Source organism: Anser brachyrhynchus, assembly GCF_964034855.1.
Source record: "Anser brachyrhynchus genome assembly, chromosome: 1".
In the NCBI taxonomy this organism is placed as follows: Eukaryota; Metazoa; Chordata; class Aves; order Anseriformes; family Anatidae; genus Anser; species Anser brachyrhynchus.
The window spans coordinates 203,569,608-203,588,113 of NC_137694.1; the positions used below are offsets into that span (position 1 = coordinate 203,569,608).

General features: G+C 39.7%; 1 protein-coding gene across 1 annotated transcript in view; it reads right to left on the reverse strand.

The window, feature by feature from the left end:
• TMEM135 (transmembrane protein 135) overlaps window positions 1-18,506 on the reverse strand; it is a 180,757-nt gene that overhangs the window by 18,740 nt on the left and 143,511 nt on the right. The window contains exons 7-8 of the mRNA XM_080598275.1: window positions 2,082-2,123; window positions 440-586 (exon numbers count right to left, since the gene is read on the reverse strand). Of these exons, the coding sequence (XP_080454401.1) occupies window positions 440-586; window positions 2,082-2,123 (189 nt within the window). The remainder of the gene's footprint in view (window positions 1-439; window positions 587-2,081; window positions 2,124-18,506) is intronic.

Below are 18,506 nucleotides of genomic sequence, written 5' to 3' on the forward strand. Positions count from 1 at the left end.
CAATACAGGGATGTAGGTCCCAAAAAAGATGATGTTATGGTAACTTAAGGTGACCTAAATAAGGAGCGCTGCTGTGTGGTTTTCCCTTCTTAATATCACTACCAGCACTACTGGAACCATGCCATGAGCCAGTCCTGCAGCAAAAAAACAAATACCACTCTGCCATTTAGAATGGGCTGAACTTACAATCCCTTGTTAGAAAACTGCACACTGCAAGTCGTTTTGAATCCCTGATATGACGTACAGGTCTTAAATTTCATTTTTGTTAGAGTTCATAATTTGATACTGTTAATTATCCAGTAAAAATGAATTGCAAAACACTTAAATGCAAAGCAAAAGTATTGTAAAATTGTCAAATACAGTGTAACAAAACATTAAAAGGAGCTAAGTAAAAATGACTCATTTTGTTTTGTTTTTCTTTTGTTTTCTTTTGACTCACACTTTGTCCATGAGCTTTTTTGTTAGAGCCAATAAGTTCATTCGTTGTGATATTTTTTCACAATGCTTTATCTTTCTATCTGTTTTTGAAAATGCTGCTTCAGGTGAAAATGAATGAGTTGGGATTTCTTCTTTCCCTACAATGAACCTGAAAGAAAGAAACAAAAGAGAACAAAACAACAGTAATATAAATAACTCAAAAATATATAAAGGCTCTGAAGTCTCTAATACAGAACTCTAAAAGTCTTTACAACAAGCCTGAAGTTACCCACAGGTATGCAAAAGAAGATGCATCCTAAACAGGTGCCAAAACTTGTATCTCCTGGAAAAGACCAATCCACTGACATAAACTTTAGGTAAACTTCAGATAATGGCCAACATTGCTGCCAGGATTCTTTTTAAAACTAGGCACATGAACATTACTGGGGAAGTCTCCAGCAAAATGGGGTTGCATAAAGATTGATAATTACTATGGTATTTTTATAAAATATCTGTGTTTTTTTTTTTTTTTTTTAATCTTCAAAATGTTTTTGCTCTCACCAAGAGCATCAGCTTCATTTTGCTTGGCATCATCTTCAGGCCTCTTTCTCTGCCCAGAAGTTGATACTGCCAATATACGGGTTCATCCTACGTGTAGAATTATTGTGTATCAAGGGCAAAGGAGGTCATGATGATAAGACATACTGTTTCCTAACACTCTGCACTGTATTTGAAGTTACACTGTCATGAGGTAGTCTTGCTGAGGGTGGCAAAGGTATAAAAACTTTGTCATTTGGTTTGTGACAGAATTTCTCAGCAAATTTCAGAGAACACTGTTTTTGCAGGTTGTCATAGGAGTGTTTCATGTCCCGATTTATGGATTACACAATTAATTATTTAACTATTTAACTATCGCTGCAAGCTCTGTATTTTCCACCACCAACCACAGCTCATTTTTATTTGACTTCAGTTCAGTTTTTCTCTTCACCTGTAAGCTGATACTGTGCATGCACTGGGCTATCTTAGTGGGAGACAGGTAGCAGAGTATGTAAGGGAGAGATAAAATAACATCTCTTCACGCTTTTGACATAAGGCACAAAGAAAGGAGAATTTTGTATAACTCCACAAATGGGTGAGTACCACCAGAAGTCCCATTGCACAGTAAATTCTAGGAGAGCCAGTATTACCAGGACAGATAGAAGGTTTAGTGGCACACGGTATCTCAAAGGAGTATGCTAAAAGTTCATGCTTCATTTGGGTGCTGGTCATACAACTACTGTTGTATTCATTCAACATTTTGTAAATACAGAAAATAAACTCCAGGAAAAAGCATAGCAGCCCTTTGCTTCCAGGAGAATAGTAGGAATCATGAATCCCAGTTTTAGAAAAAGAGAAGATAGCGCTCCTTCAAAAACATGTAAGCATGCACCTGTATTTCCTTTCTATAATAGCCCAAAATATGAAAAGATTCCTCTCTTGCCAGCATATTATGCTTTCTTTAAAATATGCTGCATATCCCCATTTGGAAATTTTTAGAGCAGTGTGTTTTTTCTTAGGAAAACTTTTAGGAAAACTCATTTCATACAAGGCAGCTTTCACCACGCACAATTCCTTGAAATATGCACTTTAAGCTACATACTCCCAGAACTACTTTCCTTACTTACTTCAGTGCAGAGTATGTAAATCCTTTCAAGCCATCTTTACACCTGAAATATAAAAACAACAATATTTTTATAATGGATTGCTTGTAGATGAGTTTTATAGATGAAGTATGACGCTGAAAGGCTGCGGATGAACACCAGTGTCTCATTAATGGAAAACAGCAAGTCTGTAACAACGCTGCGGCTATCCCCAACATCATAGCTGTCACCACAGCCTTGGAACATCTTAGAAACAAAGAGTAAAACGTATATAAATGCCAGTGCTTCTCTCTTTTAACAAAACCAAGAGTGGAGAAATTTTTAAAGGATGGTGACAGAAATCGCTGGGGGAATAAAAGAATTTAATGTGACAAAGGACTGCTACTTTACGGGAAAAAAATAATGAGTTTTACAAAACATAAATGCTATTGCAAGGAGACAAAGAAGGACTGAACCTCAATAGAAAACCCACCCTACTTAATTCTGATATTGAGATAATTGTACTTTGCACACAAGAAGGTTTCTTATATGAATAACCACAGTAAAGAGTCTGTAACTGGCTGTGAAAGTTTCGTGTTTTTGAGTGTTTTCTGCACAACATACTATGAATGCAGTTGAAGCTTGCAGCTGCTACAGATCCTTCCTGGAAGACTTCTCAGAGCACCAGAGCCGAGCTGACAGGAAAGCAAAGAGCTGGCACTTTTACTTTTTCCCCTTTCTCTTTCTATGAAATTGCATGGGGAATACATCATTGTAAAAATGCACTCCTGACACAATATTTATCTAGTAACTTATCAACATCACCACTTCATTTACTGAAGAGGAAACCATACAGCAGTTGCAGGATCTTCATAAGCAAGAGTGGACAAACACAACCCTTCTCCTTCTGCCTGCAAAGACCAAGACGTCCCTGGAAAGTCTATGCCTGTCCCCCCAGACAGCACTGGTTCCCAGAAGGCGGCACACGTGGCCAGAGCATGCTGCTGATGGCTGGATGTATAAGAACAGCAGGAGGAACATAATGAAAGAGTGGCTTGCTTCCAGCTCAGCGTTACTGATGATACTGGCCTTGAATTGGGCTCCATTTCCCTGGTTATGCAGACAGACCATCACTCCAACTGTTACTGCGTGTGCTAACAAGAAGGAAGAGTCCCTTGCTTGCCTTCCCCCTTCACTTGAAAGTCTGGACAGGAGAAGACAGAAGTCACAGAAAGCTTTGAGACATGTTCTGTGCTGACAGATGTTCACAGATCAACAAAGTCTGGCTTTGTCCTGGCAGGTGAGAGCCTTGTGGGGTGGTGGTAAAACCTCACAGCACTCAACCCATGGGTAAGGCCCTGAATGCATTTCAAAGGACTTGGTTTTGTTACTACGTGCACAGTGCTAAGTAAGTACTTGGCACAGTTACACAGAACACCAGAAAACCCATCCTGAAGAGTTTCTCTTTCAAAATGATGGCACCTAAAATATTGGCTATGTATATAGGATCTAGAGGGGTCCAAGGTAACCTTGCCCAAATAAATTGTTTGCTGTATCTTTAATTAATATAGAACTTTGAAAGCAAAGACACGTAAACATTTTACTTGTTACGATCCCTTCCCTATGGGATTCAGAAGCTGAAAATTACTGTAGCACTTTGACAAAACGATGGACTGAGGGATGGACTGACGAGCGACTGACAGAGTGAAACAAAGGGAAGGAGCTTTACCCAGAGATCACAGCAAAGCCCTGGCAGAACTACGAGCCCAAAGGCACAGGGTTTACATATACCCACTCTACCCACAGAACTGCTCTCCAATATCACGAGTATGTTTTAAAACCTACAATTGGCTGTAAGTTAAGTGTCTTTTGAGGTGAGGGTTTTGGACACATTATGTCTGCAAGCTGCCAGCTCAAGAACAGGGCCTTAGTTTCTACTTTCCCAGTAAGATAAAACCATACACAAACTGAAATGTAAACATGCTTCAGTGTTTCTAGAGTAATATCGACACGGAAAAGTAATCACATTAGAAACGTAATGACATTTTTGCCTTAATTACTACAGTGCGACTGCATTTCCAGCCGTGAGCGTGCGGCTATTACTGCCGGATCGCACCACCAGATGTCCCTCACCAGCTGCTGCTGACAGGCCGCGGCCTGGCCCGCCACCATCCTGCCTCCGCCGGCCTTAAACCATCCCCAAGGAGGGCGTCCATCGAAATTTCTTCGCCACTGATGAAAATCATAAGACATCTGAAGTACTGAAAGAGAAAGCCGCACTCCAAGCCCCTCGTCACAACTCCAAGAAACATGAACAAGGATTTCTAGCAGCCCTTCTAGTTACATGTTTCAAGTCAGTTCTGCACAATAAGTACTTGGTGTATCAGAATTTGATTAGTTGTTCTTACTGTTCTTCTTTTATTAGTTATTCTATATAGTCATGGAGCTAAAGGTCTGAATCCCCCTGCAAAACACACCAAGGCTAAACATGCATTTCAATGTGGAAGTAACACTAAAGATACAATTCCATTTTCGCCCTTTAACTTCCTCACTTTTTACTTTTAACACAGTATAGAAGAGCTATTTAAGTTCTTAAATAGAATTTAAATCATGCTGCTGGCTGCCTAAAATTTCCTTCATGATGCAGACCAGTGGGTATGTGAAAATCTTGCCCTAGAGAAACAATTTGTTTGATTAAGGGCAATTTGCACTGCAACTTTCACTTCTCTGACACGGCAATTTTGCTCCTATAAATGAAATTGTAACCAATAATGATATTTATCTTTACATTATGAATTGTGTATATTAAGGACTTCAGAATACTGATCGAGAGTTTGCAGTTCCCTTATTTATTCACTCATGAGGCACACAACACCAGCAGCAACAAAAGAAACCTCCACAATGACTCCAAACGTGCTTCTTTTTGGCTGGGGGGAGAAAATGAAACACACAGAGACAGCCTGGAGATGTCACAAATTCAGCAACTGGCCTTGACTCCAACTGCAAATAACAGTAATGTACAATGCTAGCTGCACATGGTACTTTTCATGAACACCTGGCTGCTAATAACTGAAGACTAATGATTTGCTTCATACAGGCCACTACTAATTGGTAAAAATAACTTTTACTTAATGCTTCATTGCTCAAGGGGTGAAAGAGTCCCTGCTCTGCTGCTGACCCCCAAAGAGCCATTCAAGCTGCAAATGAGCACAGTAAAAAATATTGCATGTGCCTAGTGTTTCAGATTCCCCTGAGCCAGGAAAAATCTCAATAGCATATTATGTTTAAGCTTCTTTTTACGGTACTATTCAGCCTGGAAGAACTGAGATTTCGGGTGAGCTGTACACTCAGCGCAGCTCATCTCTGCTGCCGTTCCCACTGCCCTGAAGGTCACAGGACAGCATCTCAGGCTGCAGGAAGGCGGCACCAGTTTTTGCCCAGCGAGCAAGCGTTTAAAGGGCGCATAATCTGGTTACAACTGCCCGGCAGAGAATTTTCCCATCAGAGGGGAATTTGCCCCTGGTCCAAAGCCAGAAGAGCCCATGACTCTGCCAGCTGTCCCCGTCCGGCACCGCGTACCTGATAACAGAGCAGAAACGCTCGCTGCTCTCAGCCTGGCTTTGGCGAGAGTTGAGGCTGGAGCTGGAGCAGCAGAAGAATTGAGGAGCCACAGCAATAAATTTGGTTCTCCATATTCCCCTGCTGGGGTAATTTTGGCACATGAGCAATAGGGTCAATTTTAATCGCGTGTATTTATAACATAAATTTAACTTAGGGCCACACACACATTTACTTTTTTCATAAAGAAAACATCAAGAGTGGAATACAGCCAAGGCACGATACTAACTACACTTCCAAAAAGACATGAACTAACTATAATTATTTATGTTTGTGTATGTAAAGAGGTGCTGTACATGGGCTTACACTGCTCTCCCTCCATCATGTGGGAAGAAGTTCCCACACTGAGCTGCAAGGCTGAGTGCCAGCAATTATGTTTTGGGTTTTTTTATTATTAGGGCGCCTTGTCATAAGCCTTCTAATGATTTTCTCCGTGACCAATTGATGTACTCTGCGTAAGAAGCCTTCTGAGGAAACAAGTCACTTTTCACCCACAGAACTCGTAAGGAGAAAGTAGCTCACAGCAACAACACATGCCATGTTTAACAACATTCCCATATTGCTTATGTTATCCTTCAGGGTAAGAGTAAATTAGAAACTCCTCTACAGAGCTTTCATTATGGCCATGTGGGAAGGAAGCACTGCAAGCACAGGACATGTGTTTGCACATTACTGCAGCACATCCTGCCCGTTAGGGCTGGCTGGGGGGGACCGCGTTTCCAAGTTAAGGTGTCTTGCTATACAGGGAAGGGAGGATCATCTGATGAAATGTGACTGTGTCTGAGCACACCAGTTACAGCCACTTCTATTAAATTGCTTGCTATTAGGAAATGAAGGCTATCTACGTTCCTTTGTGAGCATACAGGATAATCTATTTTCTGTTCGAAGCTGCTTAGAGAGGTTACTACACCTTCCTGCTTTTGTTTTTCTGTCTACACGTTTCATCCTGGCTAACAGTCAACAGCAACAGCTGTCATTTTTCTGAGCTGTCTTCTGCAGCCATTTCTCTTTTTCCTCTTCCATCTCCTCTTTTGCTTTTCTCTCTTAGAACCATAGAATATCCCGAGTTGGAAAGGACCCACAAGGATCATTCAGTCCAACTCCTGGCTCCACACAGGACCACCCAAAAATCAGACAATATGTCTCTTCCTCCCAGTCAAACTCCTATTTTGTATTTGCTTCCCCTTCCATTTGTCTTCTAAACATTATTCTCAAAAGCTCCTTTTTCTTAAAACGAACAAAGAGTCAGTACCTCCTCCATACCTTCTCATGATCTGGTACTTTCTACCTTGCTAATCAGGTGGGTTGTGACTACCGGACTGAGGTACAGATTAAGCTCCACTGAAAAAATGGATTATAAAGCAAGTCAAGAATCAGGGACATGCATAATCATTCTGAACTACAGAAACAGAAGAGTTAGTCAAGCCCAGTTCTAAATTGTTCCGAGACTAACTTTTTATGTGGGGACTGTAAAATAAAACTATCTTTTGGAAATAAGTTTTCCAAAAGGCTTTGGGATCCAAGAATAATTCCTAACCAGTAAGATCTTCCTCACAGAAGTAACTGCAGAAAAAAAAAGTTACTTTGAAATGAAATATTTTAACGCTCAGGATAACAGAAGAGGTAATGCAGTCAAGTTTGATAGGAAGAGGAAACTGAAACCAAATGTCTTTCTGAAATATGTACTACTAGTATTTTTCCTAATGGAAGAACACACATTTTCAAGTGGAAGAAAAGATTTCCAGCAATTATGATTGGACATGTCACTAAATCTATTTTGACTTGTCATTACTGAGTTGTAGTGACTTTTCCAAGTATCTAAACAATATCCATGTCCTCCTCAGGGACCAGAGAAGAACATGATAATTGTGCTAAGAACAACACCCAATTCCACAGAGCTGTTAATTGTTTATAACGAGGCTGCACAAAGGCATTTTCGTCCTCACTTAGGTAAATCTATGGGAAGCTGGCTCCTACAAATCTTTGTAGGTTTGGTTACACGTGACTCTTCTGAGATCAGGAGCTACGCATGACTTTCATATCAGCTTAAAAAATGAATGCTCTGCTTATTTATTTATTTTCCTATCAGAAATAAAGCACATCAAAGCTGAAATTGCAGCACCCTACTTGGAAGCAGATAGGCCCTTAGGTGCGATTCCATTGGATCCAAGCTTCTACTTGCAGATGAGCAGCATGTAAACACAAAGGAGGTTCCTTTCCAGATCTACAACTACACAGGGCACTGGAGATCAAGATCATAGAACCACAGAACAGTTTGAGTTGGAAGGGATCTTGAAGATCATCAAGTTCCAAGCAAAGGAACCCAAAATGCAGATGGTTAGGTTGCTTTAACATGGTTGATTCAATGAGATTTACTTGCTCTTTGTAATTATGGCCATTTCAATTTATCACCTCTATACCGTATTAAAGACAAAACTTGCGTATCTCACAAAGATACCTTACCACCAATAGAACAACATATTTCAAACTAAGTTATGGTCCACTGCATGGACATGCAAGTACTTTTTTGTCCATCTGGACAGACTGCAACCTCTCTTAGAGACATCAAATAATCATCATGTCAAGGCACCTGGACATGCTGAGAGCAAAAACAGTCTGTTCAGTTCACCAGCTGCCACGAACATGAACATTTCCCTTTAATATCAAACCTAAGCCCTCCCTCCTTTCACACAACATCTCCATATCCTATCTTTACCCAAGACTGTGATTAGCTTCTCTTACTATTGCCTTGGAGGCTCTTTGACTGCCAGAGCATCCTGAACACAGCACCTCTGCTGAGGCACACTGGGGCCAGCAAGCCACCTTCAGAAGCACTGCTGAGGTTGCTTCAGCAAGAGAAAAAAAGGAGTGGAAACTGATGGAAAACCGTTTCTTCCCCCCCTTTTCCCGAGGGTGGCGTTGTGAAGCATAACAGCTACAGGCACAGAGAACGTTGAAACCGCGCTCGCGGCCATCTCCTCTGCAACTGAACAGCATCAGGAGGCACAACTTGTGATTTGTGCGGAGGAAATCCACAGAGGCAAATTTAAGGGAAGAAATGATTTACAACTGTATTTTCTCTCTCAATTTCCCCTTTTCTGGATTAAATGTTTGTTTTCTTTCTCCCGTTACTCATAGGTCTTGCCTATTCAATCCAGGAAGATGAAAAAAGTGCAAGGGGCAATTATAACAAAAACGTAGTCACGTACCCCACGGACACCACGTAGCTTTCAGAAGACGTGCTAGAAATTGGATCAAAAATAACTGAAGTCAGAAGAGTTGTGGCTGAAACTCCTATAAAAATTATATTTCACACCGTTAAATGTGCAGCGCAGACGGGATTCGAATACAAAGAGAAATCTCATTGCTTACGTTTCCAAAACAAATTGATAGTTTGACTTTGTGCGTTTAAATAAAATGCAAAAGAACGTATCCATGACATTTTCTTTAGCCGTGCCCGCAGTATCAAATGATCTTTTGAAAAGACTACGGTTTTGTAACTCTTACATGCAGTGAATATGAAACAATACCTAAAAAATCTAAATGAAGAAAGAACAAGAAAGCAGGGGCAGCATTCAAGAAGGAGTAAGACAGCAGAGCAGAAGACATTTTTTTTCTAGATCTGTACCGAATGCATCATTTACAATACTTGGAAAGAGTGAATGGAGATGGCAAACAATATAGTCAACAGCGAACTGTGGTCCCCTTAAGCTTTCATGTAAATCCAGGCAATTACATTTTTTAGGAAAAAAATATGTATTTCTGGCAAGAACGTGACGCTGCAATTGAAAAGAAAGCTTTGTATACCACAGCTATATATCACAATACTGGATTCTGAATTGTAAACCAAAGCTGTTATCAATCAACACTTTACATCTGATTGTTAATCAAGTTGTGTGTGTTACTGCCAAACTTGAAATCAGATTTCTGGGGATGTTAATCACCCTGCTACTTACAATGTTCTCATTTCTTCAGAGAGATTAATGTTCCCAAAATGTGCATTTTTAGGTAAACACAGTTTCTCTCAGATTAGAAAAAAATTATCTTTTATTACTGTAGCTGGATGCAGCCCTTCTGTTTCTTTGGGTAACGGCAGCGCAGTGCTGCGGGCTCAGGCGCAGGCAGGTGAAGCACACCAACTTCTCCAGCAGCTGCCACTTCCTCTCCCCAAAATCCTTCATCCATGCCCCTGCCTCACACAGCTGAAAGCTAAAAACTAACTAAAAGAGCTGACTAAATGATAAAGTTCAGGACTTATCTGCTTAGTTCAATTGGGTTGGTTGAATTTTGAAGAGTGATGTCATTTTTCCACCACCCAATTTTAACCTTTTGGATTTTTTTTTTTGTAAACCAAGCAAATGGTAACCTTCTGCTGTAACAAACCCCAAACACTCTCCAAATCGGGCGCAGAACAAAAATAGGAAACAGAAAAAAATACTCGCGGGCATGAAGATGGGAAGTCAACTGCCTCTAGAGGCATAAGGATTCAGCGCACTGTACCTTGACACATGCACCAAACCACGTCCGCCTCAGGGGCTTAGGTTGCACTGATGCTGGTTTATTGTTGTTAGAACAATAAGGACACTCAGGCTGTCGCCAACAGGACATGCTGTTATGACATTAAGAAGCAAATGATTTTAAATTCATACTGGGTTTGGCTCGGTTTAAATCATGGTGGCATCTGCAGCAATTCTATGTTACGCTGAGACCTCTGCTAAATTTATCTACTGCCAAATTTTCAGCTGGTTTCTACTGGCTCTCTGCAACTGGAAAAAAAAAAAAAAGCAGCTAAGCTTCTTGGAGCTGTTTTCTGTAAACATGCTTCATGCTATTTACAGGTGATTCAAAATTTCAGTCAGACAAACCTCTCTTACAGAGATTAATTGACAAACTCCAGCATTCAAGAGAAATAGATGCACCATTTGCTTTTCCCAAATGATCCTGTAACTGGATTATAAGGGCAATGTTTGGCTGTTTGCTTCGTTTCAATAGGAGGAAAATGTGATTATGAAGAGACTATCCATTTATATTTTTTATATTATATTAGCGGTATCTCTGACATTTAATAAAATGGGCATATTTAACCAGAATAAGCTTTTAATGAAATGAAAAGCTATAAAAAGATTTTAAAGAAGTTAGCAATCGTTTTGAATACGTCATGGCCTTTGCCGATTTAGGCTACACACTGAAAATTATGCATTCCTTTTAGTGAGTTGTGATCGGTGAGTTGTTACTTGTAATACACTGACTTGTCCTTTTAGATCAGTGAGTTGTTATTTGTGATACATTGACTTGGAGTGAGATTTTGACTGTTACTCAAAAATATTCTTATTGTCTATAATGTAAAACGCTACAGAAATCACCAAGATTGTGATAATTAGGTACTGCGCCACAAGCATTAGGACAGCATCCATTTCTTGCTACAGTCAAGCTAAATGACCATGTTGCGAAGTTTCTTGAAACTTGAATTTGTATTTCTGGCAATATAATGTTCCTTTGCGATGACTGCAACACGTGGGTTTACCCGGAGTTTACACACACATCTCTGGCACGATGCCGTGCTCTGCAGACACGCCTCTGAGGTTCCTAAGTGTCACAGGAAGTCTTGAAAACATATTAAATTCTCAAAACTGCCTGAAGAACCACAGAGTGAATAAAGTATTTGTGCATAGTCTCAGAAAACACTATTTTGAGAACCACATTTCAGTGCTGCTACAGAACTTCACTCCTTAGTAGTTCCCTTGCTGGCTTATACTTTAGAAAAGCAAGGGGACAGACTTTATTCTAACATAGCTTTATTTTAAATTACTGCAGTGCTGTTCAAATAGATCGTATTTTTAGTGCTGCACATCCAGGTGCAGTATTTGAAATAGAAAGTTGCATCATCAAAAAAAAAAAAAAGTTTGAGAAACTGCTCGTAAGAGTTGTAACGCAAAGGCCAAGCCTACAGGGGACAGCTATGGGGTGAGTGTCACCTTTGCAACAGACTTCTGGTCCTTTCCTACTCTTATAATCACTTAAATGTGGCCTCTGAAAAACAACAAAAAACCCCTAATGCTTCTGATTTTGATTTTTTTTTTTTTACAACAGCAAAAACCATGAACTCCATGCCACAAATGTGAGCAATCACCAGGGAAAACACAGAATCCCCCCAAAATTACAAAGAAAATCGTATTATTTTTAATTAGGTACCACAAAACACTTTCTGTGATTAAGTAATTTAACTTAGTGAAATGAGATGGTATTTATGAATACAACCTCCCCAAAATTATTGCTGGGAAGTTAACTGCTGCTGCTATCCTTGTTTACGACTTCAGTAAAGCCTCCTACAATTCTTTTGCTCTGCAAACACAGGAGTGATGCTTACGGCTACTGTGCAGAGCCCATAGCCAGGTGCTGCCAATCTCACTGCACTGAGACTGCCAGAGTGTTTGGGCTTTGTCACGGAGTCCCACTTCTCGAGCTGGCTGGGTTTCATGAAGTTAGCACCTCTCTTTATCTCATTTTCTCTCAGGGTTATTTCTAGTGCCTCCAAGGCGCAAAACATGAACATGTGGATAGAATACGGCTAAGGAAATCAGAAACCATAAGTCTAACGCGTACGTATTGATATCTCATGATGCTTAGTTAGTCAGACAGCTTCTGGGGGAGGCACTGTCGTGCTTTTTTGCTTGTTTGTTTGATTTGGGGGGTGTTGGTTTTTCAAACTTTGAGACTGCACAGAATTTCCATTGCATTTCATCTGCACAGAGAGCTCTGGGTGCTGGCTAACTCCTGTGCACTCACACACTGCAGCCAGAAAAAAATACAGCATTTAGATCAATGAAAGAAATATCAGCCTCAATTTCCACGCTGTGCAAGTAAGATATGTCACGGCATGTTATTATGAGCATTTATTCTACTTCTCTAGTTTACCACTAAAATTAAACCAGGCAGCTGAGCAAATGCAGCCTCGCCAAAAATACAATCCAGTGAGACTGTACCACCAAAAAATAACACTAGAAAACTTCTGCTACTTTTTTAACTCCATTTGCATATACAAACTATATGCTGTGGTTCTTTAGTGATATGTTAAATATGGATATGTTAAATATGCATGTGATTACATGGTTTTCCATTTCTAGAATGCTTCATCAAAATATCCATCTACATACGACTGAAGTGCCTTTTCCTAAAACCTGTAATTAATTAGGTATTTAACATCCACTGATGAGATTTTAGCACAATGGCAACATTGTCAGTGATGTTTGATAATGGGAATGGGGCTCTAGAGTTTAAACTATGCCTTGTTTTACCTCCATCCAATTTCTTATAAAAGCCTAGAAAGTTTTAAACACAGTATATTCCTCTGCAATTCATCCTCCCAAACATAACAGGTAAAGGGGCTTAGGCAGATTTTGAGCTGTGTGTGAACCTGGGTTTCAGTAACTCTCACAAATATCAATGTCAACTAAAAATACGCAATTTTAAAAAGAACATTCATGCTTCCAGAAATGATTGAGAAGTGCAATATACTATCCTAATGCAACTTTGGGAGCCAGAATTAATGTCCACTTCAGCAGGAATAAGATGATATAAGTAGAGAAAGCATGGTATGGTATTTCTAACCTTCAATTGCCTTTTAAAAGATTTATAGGCTATGATAAACATTTAAAATAGCCCACAAACTAGATGGAAATGAGTATTATTAACCCCAGTTCAGTTTGTGAGATTTTATAGAAACATTATCTCCTCTCACCATTTCTCAACTATTTTAAACATCTATTACCTTTAACTAGCTGAGATAAAAAAGTTGACACCACACTAGGAAGCCAGAACTTAAATGTTACAAATGTAAAATTACTTGGCAATATAAATAAGGGACGTTAACAAAGCAGAAACAAGCCATCCAGAAGTTCTGGCTAGTATTTTCTACGGCAAGGCATGCCAGAACCTCTAAGGTAGAGCCAAAGCTCATTTTAGGTCTACAAGTCAAAGACTGAATGCAAATCACTTGCATATGCTAACATATCACCACTGTTGCTCAGAAATAATGTCAGAAAATTCTTGATGTTAACTCTTTTTTAGTCTTAAAACCTCTACTCTTGAATAGCCTCTAAAACACATTAAAGCACAGTCATCATCAAGCTGCATTTTTGCAGCTGCCACCACTCCAGTAACTGAGAAGAAAAATGTATGTCTAAATTCCCAAGCAATTAATACAACAAATACAGATGTATTTTCTTTTTCTTCTGTGCCTTTTCTTGTCACTTCCTTGCAATGTATCAAGTTTGTGGCCAGTTTCTGGGAGAAGTTATTACTGGCAAAGACGGGGATCTTCTCTTTATCACCATCAAGGAAGGTGGTCGAGTTTCCTACAAAACTACGGCACTAGAGCATCTTGCTGCTGAACACATCCTTACTTCATCCCCTTGAGGTAGTCCTGCAGACAGCTCTTGGAGGGTACATCCACATCATCAGAGCATCTTCCCATGGATCTACCTGCCAAGTGAGCTGTGGCCAAACTGAAGCCCTCCCGTCCATGCCACCATCACACTACGCCTGGGCTTGTGGGTCCTACCGTGAAGAGCAGGGATGGAACCGGTCCTATAAACTGGACTAGCACTACCTGCCTCTACTAGACCACAGACACACAGCAAGTCGACTGAAATGAACTCTTGTGTCTCCATCTACCTCACACAAAATGAACGTGTCACTGGAAAATCCCAGGAAGTTGGTCTTTTAGAGGAGATAGGGCCTAGTCCTGCAAGCTTTTGCTATTTTGGGAAAAAGATCTTAAATTCAAGATAAGCATAGATAACGAGCATAACTAATAGCATACTTGTGATGTGTTCACATCTGCTTTTGCTGACTAATAAATATGTAGCATCATCTTCATCTTCCCAGCAGCAAATCATCTCATTGCTAGAGGACAATCACAGAATGAGTAGGAACCGCCATTCTGCCTGTAGGAGGGGATAAGCTAACGTAACTCCAGGATGCCTTAGACAAGATATTTTTAGGAAAGTTAAACAATATGTATCACAGAGCCAGAAAAGGAGGAATTAGACAAAACTACAATTCAACTGCCTTCCTAAGGAGGAAAGTGCCTACTGTGAGAAACCAACGTACGTAAACAGGCGCTGTGAGCACCTGGAAGACAGTCATGAGGATATGTGTAACAATCAACACTCAATTATCCAGAAACATAAATAAGACCTGCTTAACACTGTGTAACATTTTGTGACTGGAGAAGAAAAGCAGTATGTGTCATACACTACTGACTTGAATCATGTTTTGGACCCTGAAGCATGTGACAATTTCTTTTAAAAACAATCAGGGAAGCACAGTCTAATGGAAAGCATTCATAGTGAATATAAAACTGCTCAGACGAGCAGTGAGAGAGCAGTTATCAGTAGCTTCCTGACAAACTGGAAGGATGTACCAAGTGCTACTCCACAAGCACCTCTCCTGGATGTCTGCAAGTCAATAATTTCAGCAGTGAGAGAGATGACAGAGCAGAAGGAGGCCTTTTACATGTGTAGACAATAACAAGCAGAAAAGGACTACAAGTGGAAAAGAGATGCTCAGAAAAAAATAGGATGCTGTCCATCGACTGCCTGTGCAATGTATTACAAGTGGAAACCACCAACTACACAAATAGCAATGGAAAGCAAGGAGGAACAATCTTCAGCAATTCTTCAGCACGTGCTCTAACAACTGTGGAGGGTCAAAAACAACTGGAATAGATTGTCATGGCCTCTCTACTATTAGAATTTTTAAAGAACGAGTTAGACATTTGACAGGAATGTAGTAAGTGGTATAGGGGTATAGGTGAAACTAGATGATTTCTCAGGATTTCTTTAAGCCCTGCTATTCCATTTTAAGAGACAGAAAAGTTTAAATAATGCTTAGCTTTCGCGATCTCAAATATCCAAAACTTAAAACAACTACAGAACCTAAGCTGATTATTAAGGGGAGTAAGGAAAAGTGAAGATCCTCCAGAACTGTCCCGAAGGCTTGTATGTATTCACTAACATTCCAACAACAGAGGAATATCATCCCGGTGCAAGAGGGACCCTCACTCTGAAGGTTCTCTTCTATTGAGGTTACAATTTAGCTCCTTCAGCTGAGAAAAGCCTTACAGAAACACTACATGACAGCAAAAAAAAAAAGATTTGACAGCAGGTGGTTCTTAACTTTGCATTTGTTTTGTGTTAAAATTTCTTTCACTTCTAATATTGAAGTCACAAATGCAATGCTTTGTACTCCTAGAAGGAAATTTGTTTTCCTCATTTTAGATTTAGATAGCGCTAAAAGCGCAATAACAGACCTATTCTGTTGTCCCTGAAAATGTGAAGTCAAGCAGAGTGGTGTGGCAAACAAACCTTCATACGACTGCAATCCCAGCAAGTCTGGGAACAGCAGGTGTTGCTTTATGTTTGTTATCCGAAAGTAAAGGTCAGTTTGGGATCATAACTTCAAGCACGAGAAAACAAAGAAAAAGTACCCCTCAGTGCCCCCCATATGGCCACAACACGCATCTGGAGGAGTGACAGAGGAGCATACATAGGAGGGCCACTGGGCATTTCTGCTGCTATGTGTGTGCTTGATAGAAGAGCACAGGCGATAAGAATTAACCGCTCTACTGGCTTGTGCCAGGCACTTTTTCCAAAGTCAACATTTGATAAGAAAATGTACCTACTGTGAACTGATCCTGAGAACAAAGATGCGGGCTGTGCTTGCATCCATCCAGGTTAAGCAGGCCACCTGTTCCCTCCTTTTGCTGCAAGTTTTCTTGTATGGAGAGTTTCAGGAGACATTTATCTCCCAGGTTTGCTTCTGAGAAAAGCTCTCTTTATAGGGCATTAATAAAAATAAATAAACTAGTATCATGAATTTCCAGTGAAAAATCCCTTTAATTCCTTTAAGGGCAACAAGATGTAGCAAACTAAAGAGTGTAATATGTAAAGATAAATGTTGGCACACAGGACCTGCTAATACTACACATTTTAGCGGAAGATAATCAGTGGACAAATGATTTGCACCATGAACGATTCCTTTAGCCCTGACAGCTTTCCAGTGAAAAAGTTCAGTTTACATGAATATCCAGGACATTTGGACTATTTTCTTCAGAGAATTATATTCCTCCATCTTTCTGTCCCCAGGCCAGACACGTCTTTTTTCAAACTGCACCTGATGCTGACTCACAAACTGCTCTGGATGCTGCAAAGCCATGAAAGCAGATTAGACAAGGCTGCTTAATTTTTAATTTGCAGTAATTAGCTGGAGACAAATCTAAGTTCTAGTGACATGTTCTTGGCCTCTTTTTACAACTTGAATACATTCATCGATGTTAAGTAAACAATTTTACAAACTTCATATAGCAGATGGCGATTCTTGGACCTACACCACTCCAAGTGTTTATAATAATGTTACAAAGTGCAATTCATGCAGAAGCCAACTGCGGAAAGACTTATTATGGTTTCAAAATTTCACTTGTAATCCAGCGAGTAACTACAGCAATAGCTGTACATTAGTGCAACAACCACAAGTCAACAAAATTATGCTAAAAGGGGAGCAAGTTATTATTGAGTTTGCAAACCAGGCAATGCGTACCAGCTTGCAAGATCGTTAAGCCTACCAATTACTTACTAAAGTTCAATTTTATTCATTATTTTCCACTGGCTACTGGCATATTACATTGAATAAGAACAGTAGCATTATACATTTCACAAACAAGATAGTAATTGTTGAAGGTAAGAAATATAAGTACTGGTAATAGTGGAAGAAATTAAAGGTTTATGAAATTAGGTAGATGTATGAATGTGCAGATTCATAATAACTTTTAAATATATACTCACAGAAGACAGTTTTTATATAACTAAAAATAAATTGCTCTTCAACAGGCCTTAGGAAACCCATGGTACTTGTGAAAAGAGACAATTAGAACTTTAATCAATGAAGAGCTGACGTTTTCCAAAAAAAATGTGAAGAAGCCATGTTTTGAAATGATGTGTTTCAGTCTAAAATACTGAGAATAAGGAAAGGATTCATGGCAAGGATTAGGATGCTACAAATCATATGGAACATATGAATAGGAGTCTGTTTCTATGTATCAATAGGGGTTTAATTTCTGAATGAGAAGCTTAAGCTAGGGCACATTCTTTTGTAAATCATCCCACGGGTTTCCTAGAATACACGGACTTGGTAACATCCTCGGTTCTAACTTTACTCAATAGGTTCTTATAAATCTATCAACATTTCATTTAATGTTTAAAACAGTAAAAGATTGGAACTGATTTTGAAGGAAGATAAAGCAGAAATAACGTTAACGACAGGTAGAAAATGAAAGTCTCATCCTGCAAAGAAAAGTTTATCAAGAGCTGATTGTAACTTCTCAAGTTTGCTACCCTGGCTGCTATCTGAAACCAAGATATCCCAGGGAAAAAAAAAAATCCTGAACAGCTGGAACCCATCCTAGAGATACAAAATAAATCACTTGTGAGTGAATTCCACACTCAAAAGCCCTAATCAGTACTCTATACAAGCAACAAAACAAACAAAACCCAGGAAGAACATTACAACTCTGGTAACTGGTGTATACTAATTGCAGAGCATCAGGACAGCTTCAATGGGAAAGCTGAGACTGAATAGGATTGTCTGATAAATCCACTGCACTCAAACACTCCACTCAGTATTCTTGACCCTGCAGGTCACAACCTTTTGCTCCCAAGTCACTCATGCAAAGGGGGATAAAGAGGTTTGCCCCATTCTATTAAATCCTTGTAATTATTTGTTACAGTTTTAAGTCATATAGCATTATACACACAGTAATTTGGTGAATCGTGCATGTCCTTTTCAAACAAAAAT